General features: G+C 39.7%; 1 protein-coding gene across 1 annotated transcript in view; it reads left to right on the top strand.

Moving 5' to 3' along the window:
- The window catches only part of CSPP1 (centrosome and spindle pole associated protein 1), a 2,775,649-nt gene that overhangs the window by 238,599 nt on the left and 2,514,193 nt on the right, over nucleotides 1-22,857 (top strand). The window contains exon 5 of the mRNA XM_044066267.1: nucleotides 18,754-18,845. Within this exon, the coding sequence (XP_043922202.1) occupies nucleotides 18,754-18,845 (92 nt within the window). The remainder of the gene's footprint in view (nucleotides 1-18,753; nucleotides 18,846-22,857) is intronic.

The following is a 22,857-nucleotide window of genomic DNA, read 5'->3' as shown; positions in this document are numbered from 1 at the left end:
ACCAACATCCTGAAAGAAAGCGCTGGTAGCTGTAGTACCTAAAGAGAGTAAAGATCCATCAGATCCAGCTTCATACAGGCCCATTTCAATACTAAACCACGATTATAAAGTGTTTGTAATGGCTTAAAGAATAGCAAAAGTGATGCCAATATTGATAGATATGGATCAGTGTGGTTTTGTGGAGGATAGGCAAATGTTTGACAGCATAAACAAATCAGTGATGATCCAGAGGGAAGCACAATGTAAGAAAATACCACTGTTGCTGGTGGGTCTTGCAGAGAAAGCTGGGAATTTTATGAGCAGAGCAATGGAAGCATTTGCATTCCCTGATAAAATTATAAAGCTGATGATGAGGATATGTGAAGGATTGGAGATGAAAATAAAAGTGGGTGGGGTCCTCTCTGATAATCTCTCTTGAGCAGAGGAACCAGGCAAGGGTGTCGTCTTTCCCCTTTGTTTTTTGCATTATGTTTAGAACCATTGGCAAAGAAAATAAGGGACTCCGAAATTCAAGGATATAATTGGTATGCTAGTCAAGAAAAGCTGTTTCTGTTTGCTGATGACATTATTTTTTGCCTGACAAAACCAGAAAGGGACATTGCAGTGCAGTGGAACATAGTGTGGCAGTTTCATATTATTTCAGGATACAAAATTAATGAAGCAAAAATGATAGCGGTAAATTATGTGCCCACATATAGTTCAGTTCAGCAATATCCATATTTATGGGGACATGATAAAATGAAGCATTTAAGAGTATGGATTTAAAATGATACTGGTGTGTCAGCTAAGGATATTTGGGAAGAGACTAAAACGATAAAAAAAAATGAAAGTTCTCTTTTTAGGGATATTGATAGCAAGATATAAGCAGTTTAAATGTGTTTAGTCCCTCTAGTCTTCTAAACTGGTCAGGCATATTGTTATCAACCAAAGGAGAAGTTGTGGATAGCAGTTAATAAAGAGGTGAAGGATTTTATCTGGGAGGGGAAGACTGCAAGAGTCAAGTGGGATGAGCTTATTCCACTAGAACAGAGCAGATTGGAATTGCCGGAGTTGAGGGGGTATTTTCAGAGCAACACAGTTAAGGCTCATATATAGCACAAGCAGAAAACTATAATTCAAAGTGGAAAGAGAAGATGAAACTGGGAAGCTCAAGTAACAGGGAGAGACTGGGATTTTGGAGGCAGACCTTTAAGGAGAATGGCAATAATCATACAGAATATTATATTCATAAAGTAGCAGAAGGTCTTCTAAGAACTAAGCCAACACGGGAATGGAGAAAGGAGATTTTGCCGATAGGGATGACTGCAATTATGGATACAGACAATAGGCAAGAGAGGGCGGAAATGTATATGAGAAAACTGGCAAGGAACCAAGGTACTGGGAGCAAATAACTAGAGAGCGAAAGGTAATAGAATGGGACGATGCCAATAACTTATTTGGACTGCATGCTAAAGATTGCCTTCCATATCAAGGATTGATATCAGAGTATAGGCAAAAAGAAAGAAGTAGGGGATCCGAAATGAAAGACCAACACTGGTAGAGTTTTTAGTAGACTCTAGAACAGAAGTTGCCATTAAGAAAGGAATAATTAGTAGAGCATATAAAATATTGCATGATTCCTATAAGAATCAATTAGAGGAGGTTAGGAAGGACTGGGAAGATGGATTATATAAGCAGTTCCCAAAGAGAAAATGGGAGGATATATGTATGTCTTCCAAATGTGCAACAAAATCTAGAAGATTTCAGATCTTTGCCTGGAAGTGCTTACATAGGTATTTTTATACCCCAAGCAGACTTCAAATAATTTTTCCTTAGGTAAACAGCAAATGTTGGAGGTAGGATGGGGGCAGAAAGAGATAACTGGGAACATTTTCTGAGTGTCATGAGTTGTTAGACCTTAAAGATTCTCTGCAGACTGCTCTGTCGGAGGTACTAGATGAGCAAGTTGGAGTGACTAGGGAAATTATTTTTCTGAGCTATGCTACAAACTCAGAATTGTCTAGGTATACTAAAGCCTTTTGCTGAGTCTTAATTATGATGGCTGCCAAAAAAGCAATTAATAGGAAATGGAAATCAAAGTCTACACTAACTTTACTAGAAGTAGTGAAGATTGTAACTTAGTTAAAACAACTGGAACTGGGATATTTACAAAATAATAGGAGCAGATTACATAGAAAAAAATGGGAACTGTGGGATCAATGCATGCAGAGGAGGAACAAGATTTAAAAGAAGGCAGGATTTGAATGAGCTATGTAATGGTCGACTAACCATAACTGGATATGTTAAAAGTGATGTATAATGTTTGCAACTGTAGTTGTGTCTGCATGCTTTGGAATGTATAATTCTTGTAACTTAGATTGTGTCACTATGGTTTATTGTCATTTATATAAATGTAACATGGCCCATGTCATACATGAGAATTTAATAAAGATGTTTCTGGTTTAAAAAAAATGCAGAAATAGCTAATGACTTTGCAAGTACAAGAAAGAACTACCATTTCCCACGTTTTTCATTATTTTCTCTTGTATTCCAAACCTATTTGCTTAAGCAAAAGTTGTGCATTTTAAACCAAGGTCATTATTCTAGATAGTCACATCTATAAAAACAGGAAAAATTGTCTTCTGCATGTAATGTGATCAGTACACTTTTACATTCCTCACCCCAGTAGCCCCCAATCACAAGATTATGTTAGCTTTAGCTTATTTCTTTGTTTTTCTTACTCTGTTATAGTCTAAAACCTGGACACTTCACAGGGAGGAAATTGTTCTTTCTTTGTTATCTTTAACATATGCAGTAGTCACCGATAAGACACCTAGCTTCACATTTTTAAAATACCACTGACTGCTCACAATAACATATCTTACAATATAACATGCAGTTTACATCATGGAATGTTTATACCTGTATTTATAAGAACAAAAACTGTTTTACGTTACATTTATTTTTTTCAGTCCCTTCAGTGCTCCTTAAACATTATTGACATAAAGTAGGGTCTATACCTTATAGTCCATTCACCTATTTAGCACAGTCAACAAAATTCCAGTCTTCCTGTAGCTAATTTTTCTTCCAAAGCTACATTTGGCATGCCTATTCCTATATCTAAAAAGACTGTTGCTTTATAGTCATTTATTCACTGTTTTCACAATTTTACTGGCCTTTGTTATCCTTTCTGCCTCCCAACATCAGCATCTGGTTCAAGTCCAAGGTATTCCTCATCCATCTAGTCAGCTCCTGTGCTTTTTTCTGTCACTCAGTTTCATTTGGAACAATTAAAAAGGTTTTGCTGGTAGTCTCTTTGTGGGCTTTGCCATTAGTAGAATGAGAAGTAGAGTTCTTTTCTCCTTACTGACTCAGTTGTTGGTTAAGCTTTTTTTTTTAATTATTTCTTTTTTAGCTACATGCCCTTGCTTATCATTGTTGCAGTATTCATGACATATGGGATCTCCTGCCAAGAATAGCCCAGTGTCCAGCTAGTATACCAAAGCCTTTACATGCTCCCAGTGTCGCACGTCAGACTTATGCTCCCTGTGCAGGGGTAGAGCATAAAGGTGATGTTCATTTGCTCAGTACCCAGAACTACTTTGCCAGTACAGACTGCAGCTGATGTATCTTTTAGAGCTGCTGCTTCAGGTTCAGTTATGAGGAGGTATTCTTTGCTTTGCCTCCAGACTTTACTTGATGATATTAAGGCCAAGCTCTTAGATGCTGCTTTGGAACATCAAAATCTCTTCAGTACAGCCACTGCTGACTTATTTAAGGCTGAACAAGGCAAAAGTGAAGCGATGTAGGATCTTAAACAAATCTTTGTTTCTCCAGCACCCAAATTTCAAAGAAAATATCCTCCTAAGTCTACTTTTGTGCATAGGCATCATCATCCTTTTAAGGGGAATAGAGTTCATAAGCATATGTTCTCTGTTAAACCCATCCAGATGTGTAAAACTCAAAAGCTCCGTTTTCAGAACAAATCTGCTTCCATCTGATATACTTTCTCCCCTTCCTCTTGGCCAGATTCCCTTGTATCTCAGGCTTTACCTGTCTCTTCTTGTCTGGCAAGAGATTACTTCAGACTCAGGTTTCTGTCCATTATCTGTCACTGATATTCTCAGGCTCTAGTTCCTTCCCAAGAACTGTTCACAAATGCCTTAGACCTTGGGTGGGGTGCCTCTAGAGGCCATTTGAAAGTTCATGGTCTGTGGCCTCCTCACCAGAGGTCAACCTATATCAACATAACAGAGATAAAGGTTCTGCTTCTGGCTCTGCAAGCTTTTTACCCCTTTTTTCTTCCTGGTCTCCAAAAATCTTCATGGACAGTACCACTATGATATGTATATCAGCAAGCAGGGCGGCATGAGGTATCATCTTTGTAGATTAGCTTTTCAGGTCTGGGATCTGGCTGTCGGTTATCAAGTGACTTTTCAGGTGGTATACATTCCTTCAGAGTAAAACCTAGTTGGAAGCAGACTCCCTGAACAAGTCCAGAACACAGTCTCACGAATGAATGCTTCACAGAGATGTATTTCTGGATATAGTCCATCAGTGGGGGGTATTCCTCAGGGAGATATTTTTGCATTCTCTTGGAACTGACAACTTCCTCTATTCTGTTAGAGTACCAAGTCCTCTGGCTTGGAAGGTGGACACCTTTTCTTTTTCTTCAAAAGGAATGTTTTCGTATGCCTTTCTTCCCCTTCCTCTGTTGCCAAGAGTTCTGCACAAGGTTAAGCAAGACTCTCCCAAAATGTGGTTAGTGACTCCCTTTTGCCTCAGACTGCAATGGGTTCCCTCTTTTTCTTCGGGCCAGGGACAGTCACCACAAATCACCTCACTGGGTGGATCTTTCTCACACAAGACAAGGAATCTCTTTTCCATCCTCCCCTGTCCACTCTTCAAATGACTCTGCTGGTGATTGTGTTTTGATCCCCTTCATGCACCTCTTTTCTGAAGTTGTGTTTCGGGTTATGCAGGAGGCCTGGAAACCCACTAGTAACAGAACTTAGAAAGGCTCCTTTTCCTTAAATCTATGCGTCAGGTAATACGTTCAGGACACTGGACAGGTTTAGGTAGCATTTTTATCTGTCTTCAACCTTTACATTAAGGATGCTTAACTTTATCCGTACATCATTGCATTGTCAGTAAAAGCTTACAGGTAAGATATAGATCAATTGGTGAGTTATTGGAAGGAGATTCTAAGACTCTGATATGTCTACCAGTGACAGCTACATCCTTACTTTTGAATCACTATTTGTGCTGTACATATTGCTACATGGCTAATGTAGCTCTCTGACCATCACTCTTAATCACACCTGACTTTGCTGAATTTTCAAAGGTGTCCTTCCTTTATACTCTATTTGAGTTAGTCTTGTGATTAAGGAAAATCTAGGGAAAATGGAAATGGGCAAGACTATCACTGCTGTTGTCTTTAAATTTCATATTCCAGTGCCCTTCTGTAGGTAGCAGCAATCCATGTTAGTTATGGTACCAGTGTGGCTAACAACAAGATAATAGAAGCTCTAGGAGGAATCAGTGGAACCAGAGGAATTTCCAGAATGGATGTAGTCCCAAACATAAGAATAATTAGCCTAACCTGATTACCATTACCTCTTGCTGAAGGACAGAAATTGAATCTCTAAAGCCTTGCCTGAATGTCTCACTCTGGAGACAGTTTGGTGTTGATTTTCCAACTGATTGCCTGTGTGGCTGAACTGCACATAGGCCAAGTGGATTCAGACAGTAATGTCTGTACAGTTCCTTTCTACATGTAACCCAAACTCCACTCTCTTCAGTTGCCCAGTGTCTCATCGCATCAGATGAGTATGGCGAAAAAAGAGGTTCTAAGCCTCATTCACAAAAAACATCCAAGGAGGGTCCTCCCGATCAAGGAGGATCCAGTTGCTGCTGCAGACTCTCTATTCCCAAATAGGATTTTCAGTCTAAACAGCCTGAAGAAAGTTTACTCCCAGGGAAAAATTCTAGATAGTCATAGCTAGTTCTTCCTTCTTTGCAAGAAAAAGACTAGATATGCTGTTTTATACCTTCAGGGTGCTTATTTCTGTATTAAGTTTACTGAAGAGTCTGTGAGACGTCTTTGCTTCTCGATAGGAACCACTTATTTTCAGGCATCTGTCATTCATTATCACCTCAGTCCCGCCTGGGATGTTTACCAAACATGTCTGTCATTGCAGAAATCATAGGCTGCAAATGCTGAAGGTGTTTCCTTACCTGGATGACTGGCTTCAGGTTGCATCGATTTATATGGAGTAGTGGCAACATGGAAATCTTGTTATTTCAGTGATGTTCTTCATCTCACATTGCTGCAGTCCTTACACTTGGGTAGTCCGCTGTCCTCGGTCGGCCCGAATATCAAAGAATAAGGCTGACGTCGGTCAAGGAGCATTTGACTGACATCAGGACGTCAGGGTACAAATGCGCATGACCGACGTCATATCCTCAGTCTTTTTTGCCGCATGGTCCGATGCAGAAGCAGCATTGCAAGTGCCGGTTGGCGTTCTGAGATTTTTCGATTTCGAAGTTTCAGACCGAGTTCAAAGTTGGCTAAGTACCCCGTTGGGGAATATTTTAGTTTTTTCTTGCCTCAGTGATTTACCGGATGTCAGAAAAAGTCAATAATTGCATTTCTTGTGGGAAACAGATACCGCATAGAGATTATCATACTTTGTGTATTCCTTGCTTAGGGCCTGAGCACGACGTTGTTGGCTGTCGCTCTTGTGCTAGATTTAATAAACGCACTATAAAGAGAAGGTTGGATTGTGCAAGGTTAGTCTTTGGGAAGCGGTGTAATTATAAAATGCCGTCGGATGCTCCGACGCCCGCTTCTTCGAAGAAGCGCAAGGACAAGGCAGTTAAGCCTAGGCTAGAAGAACCGTCGGTACCGGACGCCGGTTCTTTAGAGGTGTCGGTGGAGCCGGTGGCTCCACCGGAGGTTTCTTTGTGTTCCCAGGGTGAGACCTTATTATTGCAAGATGTGGCCTCTCAGGAGGCAAGTCAGGCTGAGGGGGCTTCTCAGGTTACTATACTCCCCTCCCTTCCTAGGGTGGCTAGGCCCTCTCCTTCTGTTTCAAAGGCTTCTCCCAAAGGCAGGCCAGGTTTGGCTTCAGTTGGTGTTACCCCTAGCTCTTCAGGTACTGTGCCCAAGAAGCATATGCTTAAAATGGCAGACGATTTGATTACTTTAATTAGGGGTTCTATGCCCCCTCCTGATTAGAGGCCTAGGATGGAGCCTGAGCTGGGGAGTTTTGAGCAGGCTTCAGATGTTTCAGAGTCTTCGGCTGAAGACTTGCAGGAGTATTCTCCTTATTCGGATTCTGATGTGGATGTTTCTACTCCTGCTTCTCCTCCTGAGGATTTTTCTTTTTCAGAAACTCTTCATTCCATGAGGGAGCATTTTAAGTGGGAAGGTCAGGACTTCTCTGATTCCAGGAAAAGGCTTAGGGAATTTTTGTTTTTACCCCAGCATAGGCCTTTGGCTATACCTCCTGTTTTGGATGTAGTAGAAGATGTTTTTACAGAGGCTTCTCTTAATCCTGATTCTTTGCCTCCTGCTCCTGTTAAGCCGGATAGGTATTACAGGGTGCCTGAAGCTCATAAGTATCTTTTAAGAGTCCTAGGGCTGACCCAGAAACTGTTAGTCAGGGGCCTAAAGGTGTTAAGGCTTCTGTTGTTAAGAATCCGGTTCCTGCAGACAAAGAGGCTAGGGCCTTGGATAGATGGGGAAAGAAAGTTTATACTTCTTCCACTCTGGCTATGAGGGCTTTGAATTGCCAGTTTCACATGTTGAAATACCAGAATTATCTCCTTTCACAATTAAAGTCTAAGGTTGATGCTCTGGCGGTAGGTATTGATTGTAAAGAGTTGCAAGATTTAGTGCATGTTTCTGAACAGGTGGGTAAGCATTCTTTGCAATGTGGTTTTGATGCTGTACAGGCCTCGTCTAGGGTGGCTGCCACTGGGTCAGTTCTTCGCAGGCATGCCTGGCTACGGGATCAGAATTTGCCTGATCATGTTAAAACGAGGATTTTAGATGCTCCTTTACAATCTGACGTGTTGTTTGGTCCTCCTGTTGAGACAGTTTTAAAGAAAATGGAGAACAAGGCTAAGTCTATGCAGACTGTTAAAGATTTTTTGCACCTCAGTCCCGCCTGGGATGTTTACCAAACATGTCTGTCATTGCAGAAATCATAGGCTGCAAATGCTGAAGGTGTTTCCTTACCTGGATGACTGGCTTCAGGTTGCATCGATTTATATGGAGTAGTGGCAACATGGAAATCTTGTTATTTCAGTGTTTCCAATCCTTGAGGGACATGATACGTATGTAGAGTCCCAGATGGAGCCCACTGCTATTCTCTCATTCATCAGATGCATTGTGAACACACTATCTTCTAAGGCACATCCTTTCAGACAGGATTCCTCCTTTTCAGTCTGCAGTGACTGTTACTTCATCCTCAGTTCGTTGCGGCAGCTTTTTGCCTTGGAATGTTTGGTATTACTGCAGTAACAGTGAATATGATTCCTCTTGGCAAATTTTACACACGAGCCCTTCAGTGGGCTCGCAAAATGCAGTGGTCACAACTGACAGATCCTTTCTTTTAATGTAAGAATTTCTGATGCATGCAAGGTTCTCTTACAGTAGTGACCTCGTAATCCCGATCTTACTCCAAATTCTCAGTCTTGTAATAGCTTTCACCAGGAGAATTTATGCTGTTGAATGGGGAGCAGTGTCTGACACAGTTGTTTACATCATTACAGACTGACACCATTTTTTGTCAGTGCTTTCCAGATGAGAGCAGTTATCCTCACTCTGTAGGCTTTGCTGGACTCATACCCCTGGTTGTAGTTGCTGTCTACACTGATAATGTAGCAATAATTTAGTATATGAACAAGTAGAGAGGAGTTCTGTCCTACTCCCCATTTGACAAATGATGGCATCACAATGGGTTTTATCAAAATACATTCTTATAACTACTCACATTCTGGAAAGTCAGTTTTCAACAATGAGGCTTAGATGTGGTTTACTCATACCACATTAGTGTTTCACAAATTTGTATGTAGTTACTAGGCATGTGGACCAGGAGTCTCTTGAAGCGCCTAGCACAATTTCCAAATTGTAAAAGAGCACTGTCTAAGCTTCTTGCTCAGTATCTCACATTAGGCAAATAGAGGTTGAAGAGAATTAAACCATGGACTGCAGAAAGCAGCTTGTTAACAGTATGTAGCTTTAAACTTCTTTGCTTACTGCTAGGCTGGTAAGGTTACCTGTCAGTAGCACAGAGACTGTTCTGTTTTGGGGAGGAAGCCTTGTGCATCCTGTTTGCTTCTCAAACCAGCATTATGCATCTTTTTTCCCTTATAACTTTGTGGAAACCTCCCAGGGAATGCTGTTATCTAAAAATGCCCTCCCAGGGCTCATTTCTTTTCCCACCCATTTCCCCCTCATCCTGAAGTTCACCCAGTGTGGCATGTACAAGTCTAGATTCATTTTCAAAGCCTCATTCTGCCCTGAGCTGAGCTGATTGAAGTTCAGTGGTTTCATTTCTACTGTTCTTGGTCCCTTAACCTGACCATCGAGTCACCCTCCATTTCTGAATAATGAGAATGGATCTGCTAAGTAGCTTTCACTGTGGTGAGCATACGACTGCCATTTTAACTTTAAAATGCATACTTTAGTCATAAGACCATAAAAAACCATCATGTATTGCCACAGTTACAGTCTACAAAGAAAGAAGAGGAAGAACTCACCGTAGAAGTAAGAACAGTAAGGAAAATTAAATTAGTGAAAGGAGGTTCGGATGAAGTCGCAACAGATATGATCAAGATGTTGGGTGCATCAGAGGAAGTTAGAAAAGACTGTGAGGAGAGATTATAAAAGCAATTTACAAGGGAGCAATGGAAAGACGTATGTATGGCTCCTAAGTATGCAACAAAGTCCAGAAAACGTAGGGTTTTTGCTTGGAAATGTTTGCAAAGGTATTTTTGTACCCCAAGCAGACATCAAATTTTTCCTCAGCTAAATAATTAATGTTGGAGGTGAGATGGGGAAGAAAGAGTTAACTGAGACATGTTTTTGGGAGTGGAATTAGTTGACAGGTTTTTAAAATTCTGTACAGAGTCCTCCGTCAGAAATATTGGGGAGCAAATGGCTTTAACTAAGGAAAGGATTCTTTTGAGCTGGGAGACAGGATCCAAATTGCCTAGACATAGGCCTTAAGTTTAATTTTGTTAGTTGCCAAAAAAAATATATATAGAAAATGGAACTTTCAAATTAAACCAACTGTATTTGAAATACTGAGCATTGCAAAAGAGATAAAAACTGGAAGTGAGATCTTTAGAAAGGAAAGAAGCAAATTGCATGGAAATGGAATTTGTCAGAACAATACATGCAGAATGATGAGGAAGAATGAGGCTTAGGGCAAGTCAAGAATTTGAGCAATTTATGTAATGAACTGAACGAAAGTGTTTTTAAAGAAAGAAAATATGTGTAATGTGTAACATATGTAAATGGAAAATGTTAATATGTTTTGTATTTTTTTCTTTCAATGTGTGCATGCCAGTGTCTTAAGTAACAGTTTAATAAAGTTGTTAAATGTTTGGTGCATCACAGAAGATAGAACTTCTGAGGGTATTCATTGTAGTGTGGAGAGAAAGTTGCATCCCTGACTACCGGAAACTAAGTATTCTAGTGTCACTGTACAAGAACAAAAGGTGACATTCACAACTGTGGACAGTACAGGGGTATTAGACTCTTGTCAAACTGCATGAAAATGCTGGAGAGGGTAATTGACAAATGTATGTATACAGTAGTGGAAAGTAAGGTGGGAGATGAATAGTTTGGATTGAGATCAGAATGCAGTGCAACCGAGCCAGTCATTTTAGTGAGAAAGTTGGGGATGAGGAAACAGTCCAAGTGGGCATTTCTAGACTTGGAAAAAGTATATGAAGGAGTCCTAAGGCAGCTGATTTTGCTAGTCCTGCAATAGTTTAAGTCCTGGAAATGGTAGAATTAGTGCAGACTATGTATAAATATCTGATGAATAGTGTTCTTACTCGGAGTGGTTTCCAGTGGGAGTAAGTGAGCCTATTCCTGTTCATACTGATAATGAACTAAATTAGCACACATCTTGGAGGAGACATATCAGCAAAGCTGCTGCATGCAGATGATGTGGCACTACAGGCAGATTCTGGGCAAGTACTTCAGCAAGTGATAGGTGACTGAAATGTACTGAGTACAGGCTAGACAGTGATGATAGCAGCAAAAGATGGAAGTCAGAATGTGAAAAACGAGAGTAGTAGTAGAACAAGTTAACACATTCACATATGTGGGAGGTGTGGTTAAAGTGAAGGGACATCTTCTTAAGACTGAGATGGTATCCTTTAAGCCCACTGGGCCAGTGGATACCACATCCCACAATGCTGAATCCTTCACAAATGCTTTCTATGGACATCTCCAAGAATGCATGGATCATACAATCCCAAATAAATCCAAGTCCCTCTCCACCAAAGGCAAGCATCCTGTCTGGTGGACCTCAGCCATAAACAAATTGTATAACAAAAGACGGAAGCTACTGCACGACAGAGCAAAATCCCATAAAGGGAAGACATCTCTGATCAACACTAGCAGAAAACTACGTTCTCTCATAAAAACATCCAAGGCCAACTTTGAGAGAAAAATCGCTAAGGACACTAAAGATCACCACAAAGCCTTCTTCAGCTATGTTAGAAACCTGGGCGGAAACCCTCAGATATGCTCAGAGTTAGTTCACAACAACAAAAAATACACTGAACCCACAGATATTGCCAACGTTCTGTCTGACAGGTTCAGTGCAAATTTCTCCCCTCCCTCACCCCCAAAAGAAGAAATACTTTTCCCAGCTGAATGTAATCTCCCTGTCATCTCAGATGTCCAGGTGAGAGCCGCCCTCAGCAAAGCTAAAAACAGCATCAATGGGACCTGACGGTATCCCAGGTTGCGTGCTACGTGAACTCCAAGAGGAGCTAAACCCGCACACAAAAATGCTATTTAACCTTAGCCTTACTACAGGATATGTACCTGAACACTGGTGTACAGCAACAGTGGTCCCACTCCAGAAAAGGGGGTACCTCTACAGACCCTGGGAACTACCGCCCCATAAGCTTAACCAGCCTGGTCTGCAAAGTTATAGAAAGAATCATTATGGAACTCCTAAACAGAGACATTGGGGACCTACAGACACTTGACCCCACCCTGTTCGGCTTTGTAAAGGGCAGATCCTGCCTTTTGAACCTGGTTGACTTTTTTGAAACAGTCACTAGAGCCAGTGATGAGGGCAAAGCAGTCAATACAGCCTACCTGGACTTGGCTAAGGCGTTCGACACAATACCCCACTCAGGCATCATAGATAAGCTCAACAGCTTAAATGTAAACCCTTATGTCACTAGATGGGTTGCAAACTGGCTAAAGGACAGAACCCATAAAGTTAAAATCGCTAGAGCAATGTCAGACTCAAAGCCAGTCACAAGTGGTGTCCCACAGGGATCTGTCCTGGGACCCCTCTTGTTCGGCATTTATTTCTCAGATGTTAAAGCAAACATGGGAGGGTTGTGGCTGACAAAGTTCGCAGATGACTGCAAACTAGGCGCCATTGTCGATACACCAGCGGACACATACATCCTACAAAAAGGCCTCACAGAAACGGACAACTGGTGCCAGAGTCATGGCCTTAAACTAAATGCCAAAAAATGTATAGTCATCCCCTTTGGGAAAAACAAAGTACCCACAAATTATCACATAGACAGCAACCCACTGAGTACGGAAAAAGTAATCAGAGACCTAGGGACCCAAGTCGACAGCGACCTCTCATTTGACACCCATGTTGCCAAAGTGGTTAGAAAAACATTCTACCTTGCACACCTCATCATGAAGGGATTCACATCCAGATCCAAGGATGTCATTGTATCCCTATACTCCTCCCTCATCAGACCCATGATTGAGTACAGTGCCCCATTTGGTATGTACCTCACCCGGCATTTGTAACAGCTGGAGAGACCACAAAAGTACCTCACCAAGAGGATCAAGCGTCTCCAACATATGTCTTATTCTGCCAGACTAAAGAAACTCCAGCTCTATTCAGTAGCATACTGCCTGCTCAGAGGTGATCTCTGCCTGACGTACAAGGCCATGTCCAATCAGGAACCGATGGACATGCTCCACCTCAAAAAATCCAAATCCATCAGAACCATGAGAGCTAAAGACTTGAACCTCGGCACAAGTATGAATAGGACATGTTGGAGGGATAGATTCATAACCCAGAGGCTTCCCATGCTCTGGAACAAGATCCCAGTTCATGTTAGGCAGAGCCCCTCACTGACTGTCTTCAAGAGAAATCTTGATGACTGGATGGGAGATCGTAAGTTTACCCCAGGGGTCACATCTGTGTCACTACTAGACAAGGGGCACAGTAAACTAATTCTATTATATAAGGGGACCTTCACCGTGTCACTACTAGACAGAGGCACAGTATTCTAAATCTATTCTGTGCATTTTGTACCATTTTATGGGGTGGCGAAAGCCTCATCACTATGGCTAGGCTTACAAATGCCCCAGGGCAGATAGCCTAGTACTAAACTATGAAACTATGAATGAGGAAGTCAAAGTTGGAATCAGGTGTAATGCAGCCAGCTGGTACAGAATATTGGGAAGCTGGTAGTGCATAATAGAACAATAATAAAGAAGGTGAAAAGGTAGGTGTACAACACAGAGGTGTGAGCGGTGTTTCTGTATAGCACAGAAATGTGGGCAATGAAGGGCAGAGCAGTTGAAGCTTGAGATGATGGAAATGAAATGCACGAGACAGAAAATGCAATGCATATTGTGCAACAGAGGAACAAATAAGGACATCGGAGCAGAAGCCAAACTAACCCCAGTTGCTGAGAAGGTCATGATGAAAAGTTTACAGTGGTCTGGTCACATGTCCAAGAAAGCAGATGATGATTTATTAAAGAAAGTTTGGGAGAAATCTGAAGAAGGCAAGAAACAGTGAGGATGCCCACCTAAGAGATGCAAGGATTGTTTCAGAGTAAACCTGTCTCAGTCAGGCATGACTGTTGAAGATGGTAGAAGAGTGGCTCTGAATTGAGAGATGTGGCAACAATTGACACAACACCCTCGCCCTGTGTACAAATGTGGAAAAAGTGGGTTGATAATTATAAGAAAAAACTAAAATGGGCTAGCAACCACTTTCACCCTACCATAGGAGCTTTATCAAGATTTACAAGGGAAAGTTTGCATAACCTTTTTAAGTAACTTAATGGTCTGTTTTTCAGAATAAAACTAACACAGAAGTCATGTTGGCATATTGGAAATTATCATATGGACGTATGATGTATATTTCACTTTATAAAATGACTATGAAAAATACAAACCATTACTTTAGAGCATTGTCATAATCAGTATAATTTAAACTATTGCATGCAACATCATTAAATTTCTGAAAGCTTATTTAGATGTATGCATGATATTTAAAGGAGTACAAAACTTTCATAGTGTATTAATTATATTGTATATTTCATATTGTTAAAAGTGACTAACTTTGAACACTGCCATATAAAGTAAACTATAATTTAAGCCATTAAAGTAAGTCTTTAGCTTTAAAATGTGCAGTTAGCCAGCTCTGTTATGTAGAGGAAAAGTGCATTGTGACCCAGATGATTCACCATCTATGGTCTGGGCGCTGATGAAGTTTAAAGAGGTTGGGAGAGGAATGAAGCTGCTGTGCCAGCTCCCAGGGTGAGAAGGGAGTGTCGTATGCCCAGTGACCTTTACTTTAGTTAAGATCCTCAGTAGAGACCCGCAAACTCATGCAGGCATTTGCTTGAAGTAGGGTAGAGTTGCCTGTGAACTCTCTGCTGTGGAAGTGAGTGAGAGTCCTACAGTAGGTCCGTTACGCACCTAATCCCAGCAATGCTTTCTGGGTATGTGGAGAGATTAGCAGTCGACTGAAGTAGAAAACAGTCTGCTGCAATGAAGATGACAGCAGCACTCCAGGTACTTGATTTTTTTCCTAAGTGGAACAAATGTGCCGTAGCACTGTTGACCTTAGAAGAGTAACACGTCAGTGTAGCGACCATTTAGAGTTGCATTTATAGTCAGGTGTAAGAGCCAAGCAGAAAAATAAATGTATATTCTAAAAATGCGAATATTTTTAGTATAAAAGTGTGCAACCAGAAAAGAGGGAAACACTGTAATATATGTAATACTGGGGTTACAGGGGACAAAAAAAAGCAAAAAAAATTACCTAGTACAGGTTAATAGATTCATTTCAAGCTTTTTATTCAAAGCTGAACTAATATGAGCTTTCATCTGGAAAAAATTTAAACCATTTCTGTCTGGGTAAGTTGCAGACTTTACAAGTTCTAGCTAGCAAGGATGGGGGGAGGGTCCTGCATGGCTAGTATGACATCTGGTTCTGGCTCAAAGTTTTTGTTGTGTAGACCTCTGATCATACCTTTCAACCTCTTAGCGCAAGAAATCTGGACAAAGCCTGTCATAATGGGGGGGCAGCAAAGCCCAAAACTAGGGACACATTTTAAATATTGCTCTTATAAACTTAGAAAGTTGCTACAATAACCGGATTTGTGTTAGAATGCATTTTCTGAACGATAGGAAGTCTGAAACTGAAACGTATGTCATTATTTAGTAACTTTAATCCTTGGATCATCCCAGTGATTTGTCAAAAAAAGCCAGTTTTTATGAGGAACAAACCAAAAATTAAGGCATAAATCTGGACATTCTATGAAGATCTGTACAGCAGTATGCCTCTGATTCCTCCGGATCTTCCTTTGTGGCTGCAGGCAGTGTCTAAAGCTGCCAGGAGAATTTGCACCTAACATACTAAAACTTCAGATCATTCTGACCTCTCTCAGATCTTCAGATCTTTCTGATTTTATGCCACCATTCCACTTTTTTCACGTTTCATTCACTAGGATAGAAATCATTGGGGGAGAGAGACCTATTCACATCCTGGGTGCACATAATGGAACTGATGTCTATAAAATATTATTGGAAATTTCTTATGAGTGAGAAATTAGTTAAAATGTTGCACAATAAACCATTTATTCGTATAGATGGGGACAGAATTTGAGAGAGATTAGTGAAAGCTTATTTTGTGTTGCTTGAAGAAAATTTTGTTTTCTCCTAAATGGTTAGGTAGTGTTCCCTGTAGAACTTGCAATGTATGTCAATTTGTAGTTTCTGATTTTAAAATGATTAATAATAGGTTTGACCCTATTGGTACATTTTCCTGTGAAACTGAAGGAATTTTATATGGCGTTAAATGTCCGTGCAGCCTGGTCTATATTGATCAAAGTTAAAGCATGTTCAGAACCCAGTTGCAGGAACATATTAGAGACAAAACATAGAAAGTTCTGTTGCTGTCCATTTTATGGAAAGTCATAATAGTCATTTTAGATTATTGCAAGCAGCTATTTTGGAAAAAGTTTTTGTCAAACTGGGCGATTTTGCTATGTTAAAAGATAAATTTGTGTACAAAGAATCTGTGTTTATTTTAAAATACAATACACTTGCACCTGGGAGTTTAAACTGTGAGATTAACTGGAGAAATTTGCTTTAATTGTTTTATTGCTTTATTGTTTTATTGATATGTATATAAAAGGGGAGGTTTCGTAATGACTGTTACTTCTTGAAGGCTGTTTGGCCAAGGCGCTAAAGTTTAATTAACATTTGGAACATGTTTTTGTGGTTTTTGATGTTCCTGTCTTTGCTGTAAAGATTGAAGTGCTTGCCATCACCAGTGAGGCCATTTTTATGTTGAATGTCAACTGTATTAACTTTCTGTATCAGGTACTTCACTTATTATAACATGCTACAAAGACAATTAAAATAAAGAGTTGGCTGCTTCCAGTACTTGCTTCAGAGTTTTTCTCCATTACAGAATTTATTTATTTGACACTTGTTTACTGGGAAAGTCCAAACTAGGCCAGAAAGTGACCATTTTCAGCAGAGGCCAAGGCGGAAAAAAAGCCCTAAAATCACAATATTTTGAAAATCAAGTACAGACCCAGGGAGAAAAGCTCCACAAACACAATATTTCATAAAACAAGTACAAAAATTTTCAATCACAAAGTATCATGTTACACTACAAATCATCAAGTACAGATACTTATATCACAGTGTATCGCGCTACACTACAAAACACGAGAGTGAAAAAATGTAATGAGAAAAACAGAACATATGTTTCACAGAGTGCATTGAAAAACAACATGAGCTGAAGAGAATATGTGAGGAAGAATTCAGTAGTCATATTTGTTACATGGATTAGTATGTGGTAGATGAGATGCGAGACAGTTCTAATAAGATATTTAGAGATATCGGAGATTACATGATTAGAGAGTGAGGTGAAATTGAGTGATGTCTTAGTATGAGAGAGGTGTTCATATTATGGTTATATACGGAAGAAGGTTGGAGAGAAGGAGATAAGAGTGCAGGGTAGGGTGTCTTCACTTAGCTTAGGTGAGTAGGGAGGAAAGAGAGAGAGGAGAGGTCTGGTGAGTAGGGAGGAAAGAGAGAGAGGAGAGGTCTGCAGAGATGAATTTAATAAGGTAAGTAGTGGGGAAAACAAAAAGGAGTGGAGTAGGAAGCTAGAGAAGATTGTGAAATATGATCTAGGTTAAAGAGGGTGAGTGAAGTATAGTGAGTAAGTTCAGCCAGGATTGACACAGGAACAGGTCCAAGATTGTTTAAGATATTTTAGGGAACATTTAAAGGTGGGTTGGTTAGAAATAGTTCTGGTGATTAGAGGTAAGGAGCTCCATTCTTTTGCTACTGAGTATGAGTATAGGATTTCTCCATGGGACCTATTCAGCTTATTTATGATGAGAAGAGAAGTTTGTCTTCCGATCTGAGTTCTTTTGGAAAATGCATGTTGCTGGAAATGTGCGGAGACCACTTGTTTGTCAGCAAATATCTTTAACTAGTACTTTTGTTATCTGAAACATGATTCCAGGTTTTAGGGTTTGTTTGGTTCATCTATGTTGCTTTTGACTTTCCTCTTGCTCCTCACACTACTGATTACTGCTTGAAGTTCATCTTCATCATGGACTACCCTCCAAGCAAGGCCCCAAATATCAGGTACAAGACATACCATGGAGCAGTTTTCTTACATAACCTCCTACCACCCTTTACTTTGGCAGCAAATAGCATTTCAGTTATGTGCAAACTAAGTATGTACTTGAATATTACTTGTTATGAAAGTAGGTGTCAAATATTTTTGTTTTTACTTGATTTACATGGTGTGCTTGCTTGATGGTTGTGGATAAATTGACAGTGCCAGGGGCTAGATATGTGCCTTTGTGTGATGTCATGCCATCTGCTAGTATATGACATGCACCCATCATCGTGGGAGCTTCCAAGAAAAAGATGCAAAATTGGAATAGAAGAGTTGGATGTATGCAGTCATAGACCCAGCAAGGTGGATCCCCCTCATTGGCCACTTGATAGTGGAAGAACATATTAATGTATTTGATATATTTTATATGCCTAGCCTTTATCAAATTGCATTTAATATTTAAAGCAAGACATGCACTTGCCTGCTGAGTTACTACCTCAGGCGTTTTTTTATTTCCTTTTCCAGAATGTGTTTCCTTTGATGAAAATTTTACTGAATGTGGGCTTTTTGCTTATGCCGTATTTACATTGCTGATTAAGGAATGGATGATGTGCTGCTTGCTTACTTTTTCCCCTCTCTCAAGTCCCCAGGTACACGAGAGTCACGAGACCAATAAACGCTCCAAGTCTGCAGCCCCCAAAGATGATGGCAATTTTGCAACAGGCTTACTGCTTGGTATGTATACTGAATAGATTTCTCCTTTGCATTTGTGCTTGAAATGGTTGCTTGTAAATGCTGCTTTATAATTGTTACAGCCAGTTATTAATATCTTGAACAGGATGCATGTTTCTCCTAACATAAGACAAATGTTGCGAGCCATATAAAACCAATTTTTTTTAAAACATCTTTATTCAATCCTTTTTTTAGACAGTGACATAAGTACATGTTAATAGAATAGAAAGCAAATAATATTAACATTGTCATTGTTTTTAACAATTATCATTCACTCCAGCTTTGTACATTCACTTTGTCTTCTCTTAAAACTCACTCCGCCTGAACGTTATTCTGCATGTGTTCTCATAAATTCCTTTATTTGCACATTCCCTTCTCCAAGCGTCCCACCTCCTGTACAGTATTCAGTACTTCAATTATAGTTGCTATAGATTTTGATTTCCATTTGTATGACAGCCAGTAGCGTTAAACGTGGGAATATCCTACTGTGTCGATCTGAACTGTGTCCCAGCCCACAGGAGTCCTTTCCTTAATTACAAGTTGCTTCCCTAACATTTCTGACAGTTATCTACAGGGAACTTTTTAAAATCTGCCAACTTGTTGCATTCAAAAAAAATGTTGCTAATTCTCTCTCTCTTTCTTCCTTTGCTTCTCCTGTATTTCCCATCTATCTGAGGAAAATTTTTTGTAAGTCTGTTTGGGGTGTAAAATATGTATGCATACAATTTCAAGCAAAAGTCCTTTGCATATTTGGGAGCCATACAGATGTCATATAATTGTTCCTTTACATTCTCTCATCCCATTATTTTCTAATCTCCTCTTTGTGATTCTTATAGTTACACACTGTTTTATATGCCCAACTAATTATCCCTTTTTAACAGTAGCTTATGTTCTTGACTCAACTAAAAAGTCTAGCAGAGATGGCCATTCTCTTAGCACTCCCTTTCCCTATACTCTTAATCCATCCCTGATAATGAAGGCAATCTCTAACCTGCAGTCCAAACTTCTGCTTGGCCTCAACACCATTCTTTTATCTTTCTCTCTCTAGTTATTTGCTCCCAGTAATTTGGTTCTTTTGCTGATATTCTCCAGTAAGTTCCCATCCCCTTGCTTAATTCTATACCTCTACTTGTAGTTACCCCTATTGGTAAAATATCCTTTCTCCATTCCCATGTGGCTTAATTTTTAGAATACTCTTTCTGCTTTATAAACAGTAGTATATAAAGCAGAATGTTGATTTATTTAAGCTCATTGTAGCTTCAGCAATACAATAAAGTTAATTAACTATGTACGAATGGCTCAATTCCTATATAACCCACATGTTGGAGTACTTTTTCTTTTAAACATTAGACCCTTGCATAACAAAGTTTAAATTGTTGAATTACATTTGAGAGGAATTGGAAGATTTACTGATGATGTATGATCATACCTCCCAACTGTCCCGAATTACTCTGTTTTTACCAAGTTTTGGGGTTCAAATAATGGGGTGCCACGATTCTCAAGTGACACCCCTTAATGTATGAATTTCCCAGCACTTTATTTTAAAGTTTTACTTCCTGGCTTTTTGAGCTGACGTCATCACGTGCGTGATGACATCAGCTCTGAAACGGCCTGCCAGCCTGTCGGAATTGAGCTCAGGGCTCAACATGCATGTATTTCCGGCTGCCGAATGGATGCTGCGTGAGGTGTGGAGCTGCCGTTTCTATGGATGTTAAAAGAGCTGATGTGTTTCCGGCTGCTTCAAGCTGATGTTTTTCTAGTGGAGCTGATATTAAGCACCCTTGAGATGAAAGCCTGCCATGAAAGCTAGTGGAGCTGCCGTGATAAAAGCCTGCCGTTTTTCTAGTGGAGCTGTCGTGATAAAAGCCTGCAGTTTTTCTGGTGGAGCTGCCGTGCTGCCATTTCTGTGGATGTTAAGGTTAGTGCTGGTGGGTGCTTGTTTTTTGGAGCTGCCTGTTAAGGTTAGAAGAGCTAGTCAGAACTGCCTGTTAAGGTTAGACGAGCTGGCGGGTGTGTGTTTTTCTAGTGGAGCTGCCTGTTAAGGTTAGAAGAGCTGATGTTAAGCACTGTTGAGATGAAAGCCTAAGCCTGCCGTGAAAGCTAATGGAGCTGCCGTTTAGAAGAGGTGTGTGTGTGCGTGCTCGCGTGTGCGTGTCTCCAGATTTATGCCTCATATTTTTGTTCTGTTCCTCATAAGATCTGTGGCAAGTCAGTGAAGGATTGAATTCACTGAATGACAGGCATTTGAATTTCAGACTTCATATTATTCAGAAAATAATGTTAACACAAAACATTTTATTCTAGGAATTTTCTAAATTTATAAGATCAGTATTTGAAATGTGTCCCTATATTTGGGGCTGTATTCCCTCATTATTGGCTTTGTCCAGATTTTTTTGTGCTAAGAGGTTGAGAGCTATGGTGAGAAGTGAGAAGTGAATTCACTAAATGATAGCCATTTAAAAGTTCAGGAAACTGCTGATCTGGCATAGTAGTATGTTGCTCTGGCTGTAGTGCACAGGGTCCTGGGTTCCAGATTTGGCAGTGAAACGATGGTGGTAAGGTAACACAGCATTTTATTCTAGCAACTTTCCAAAATTATACAAGCAATGTTTAAAATGTGCCCCTGGTTTTTGGCCCCCCCCCCAATAAATTTTGGCTTTTTCCAAATTTCTTGTGCTGCAAAATTGAGAGATACAGTTGATTGTCTAGTGGATTTTACAAGGCGCTGAGAGATTCAGGGGAAGCGAAGTGTAGTGTTGCTTATGCTGAGTCTGCTTGCGTTGTTAATAGCATAACAGGTTAAATAACTTGCTTTTGATGCAGAAGGCTGTGGGGTCTACTCCCACAGTATGTAGATACATTGCTAAATGCTAATACTGTACTGTGTTGTACTTTTAAAGGAGGTGGGTGTAACAAGACAAGGGTGTAGCTAGATATACAGAAGTGAAATAATGTCATGTACAAGGGCATTTGTGCCTCAGTGGAAAGAGCAAAAAATATCATTAACCCAAATTTAGGAACAGAAAATCATAATTATGTTTTGTGCTGCATTATAAGAAAAATATTTTTAAACAAGTACAGTACATTTTCAAGCATTTAAGATGAAACACATTTTTCCACTGCTGACAGTGGAGAAGCAAGAGTGGCCAGTTAACAGCACCTGGATTACAATGATAGTTTTGATGCATTAGGATGAATGTAGGAGAGGGTCTGCCAGTACTTGGACTAAAAAATTGGAAGTCTTAAAACATGCCGTTCGCCTAGCTCATTTTGTTGTGCATTTACAGCTATTGTGTTGGTCTGATAACACAAATCAGAGTAAGTGAAGCAAAAAACTGAAATTGAAAATAAGTTTGAGAAGCTGTGCAAGATGCCCATGGCTTACACTACTGTCATATATAATAAATATATATATATATATATATATATATATATATATATATATATATATATATATATATATATATATATATATATATATATATATATATATATATATATATATATATATATACATGTATATATATATATATATATATATATATATAATATAATGTGTGTGTGTAAGTATACTTTTATGATTGAAATATTCAGAATTGAGCAGTTTTGTCATTATTGGTTCATGCATTTTGTTTCATTGCCTACTGGAAAAATGTTCAAACAATACATTTAAAATGTGCTCTAAGTCTAACAAGTGTGCTATATTATAAAAGGAATGTAATCTAATAAAGTCAGGAAGATGTATCAAAGAACACATGTATGTTTCTTGTTTTGTGTGCAAGGAGCCTATGATTTGAAAACAGCCCAAAGGTAATCTTTAGCCACCACTAGCCAGATGCATTTTCTTTGGATATGGTGTGGGTTTCAATGATGTTTCAAGGGCAGAGATGTTTTAATGCTAAGTCTGTTTTCATTGTGAGACAGTATTGCTTTGTTTAGCAGATGTCTGCTAGTGTTTGTGCATTGTGCTATAAAATGTAAAAATAAAATCCAAATAATCATAGTTCCATAGGTA

This window comes from Protopterus annectens, chromosome 3.part1 (genome assembly GCF_019279795.1).
Source record: "Protopterus annectens isolate FY-2018-M chromosome 3.part1, PAN1.0, whole genome shotgun sequence".
In the NCBI taxonomy this organism is placed as follows: domain Eukaryota; kingdom Metazoa; phylum Chordata; order Ceratodontiformes; family Protopteridae; genus Protopterus; species Protopterus annectens.
Note: the sequence above shows the minus strand (reverse complement) of the source record. Positions and strands in the feature narration are given on the sequence as shown.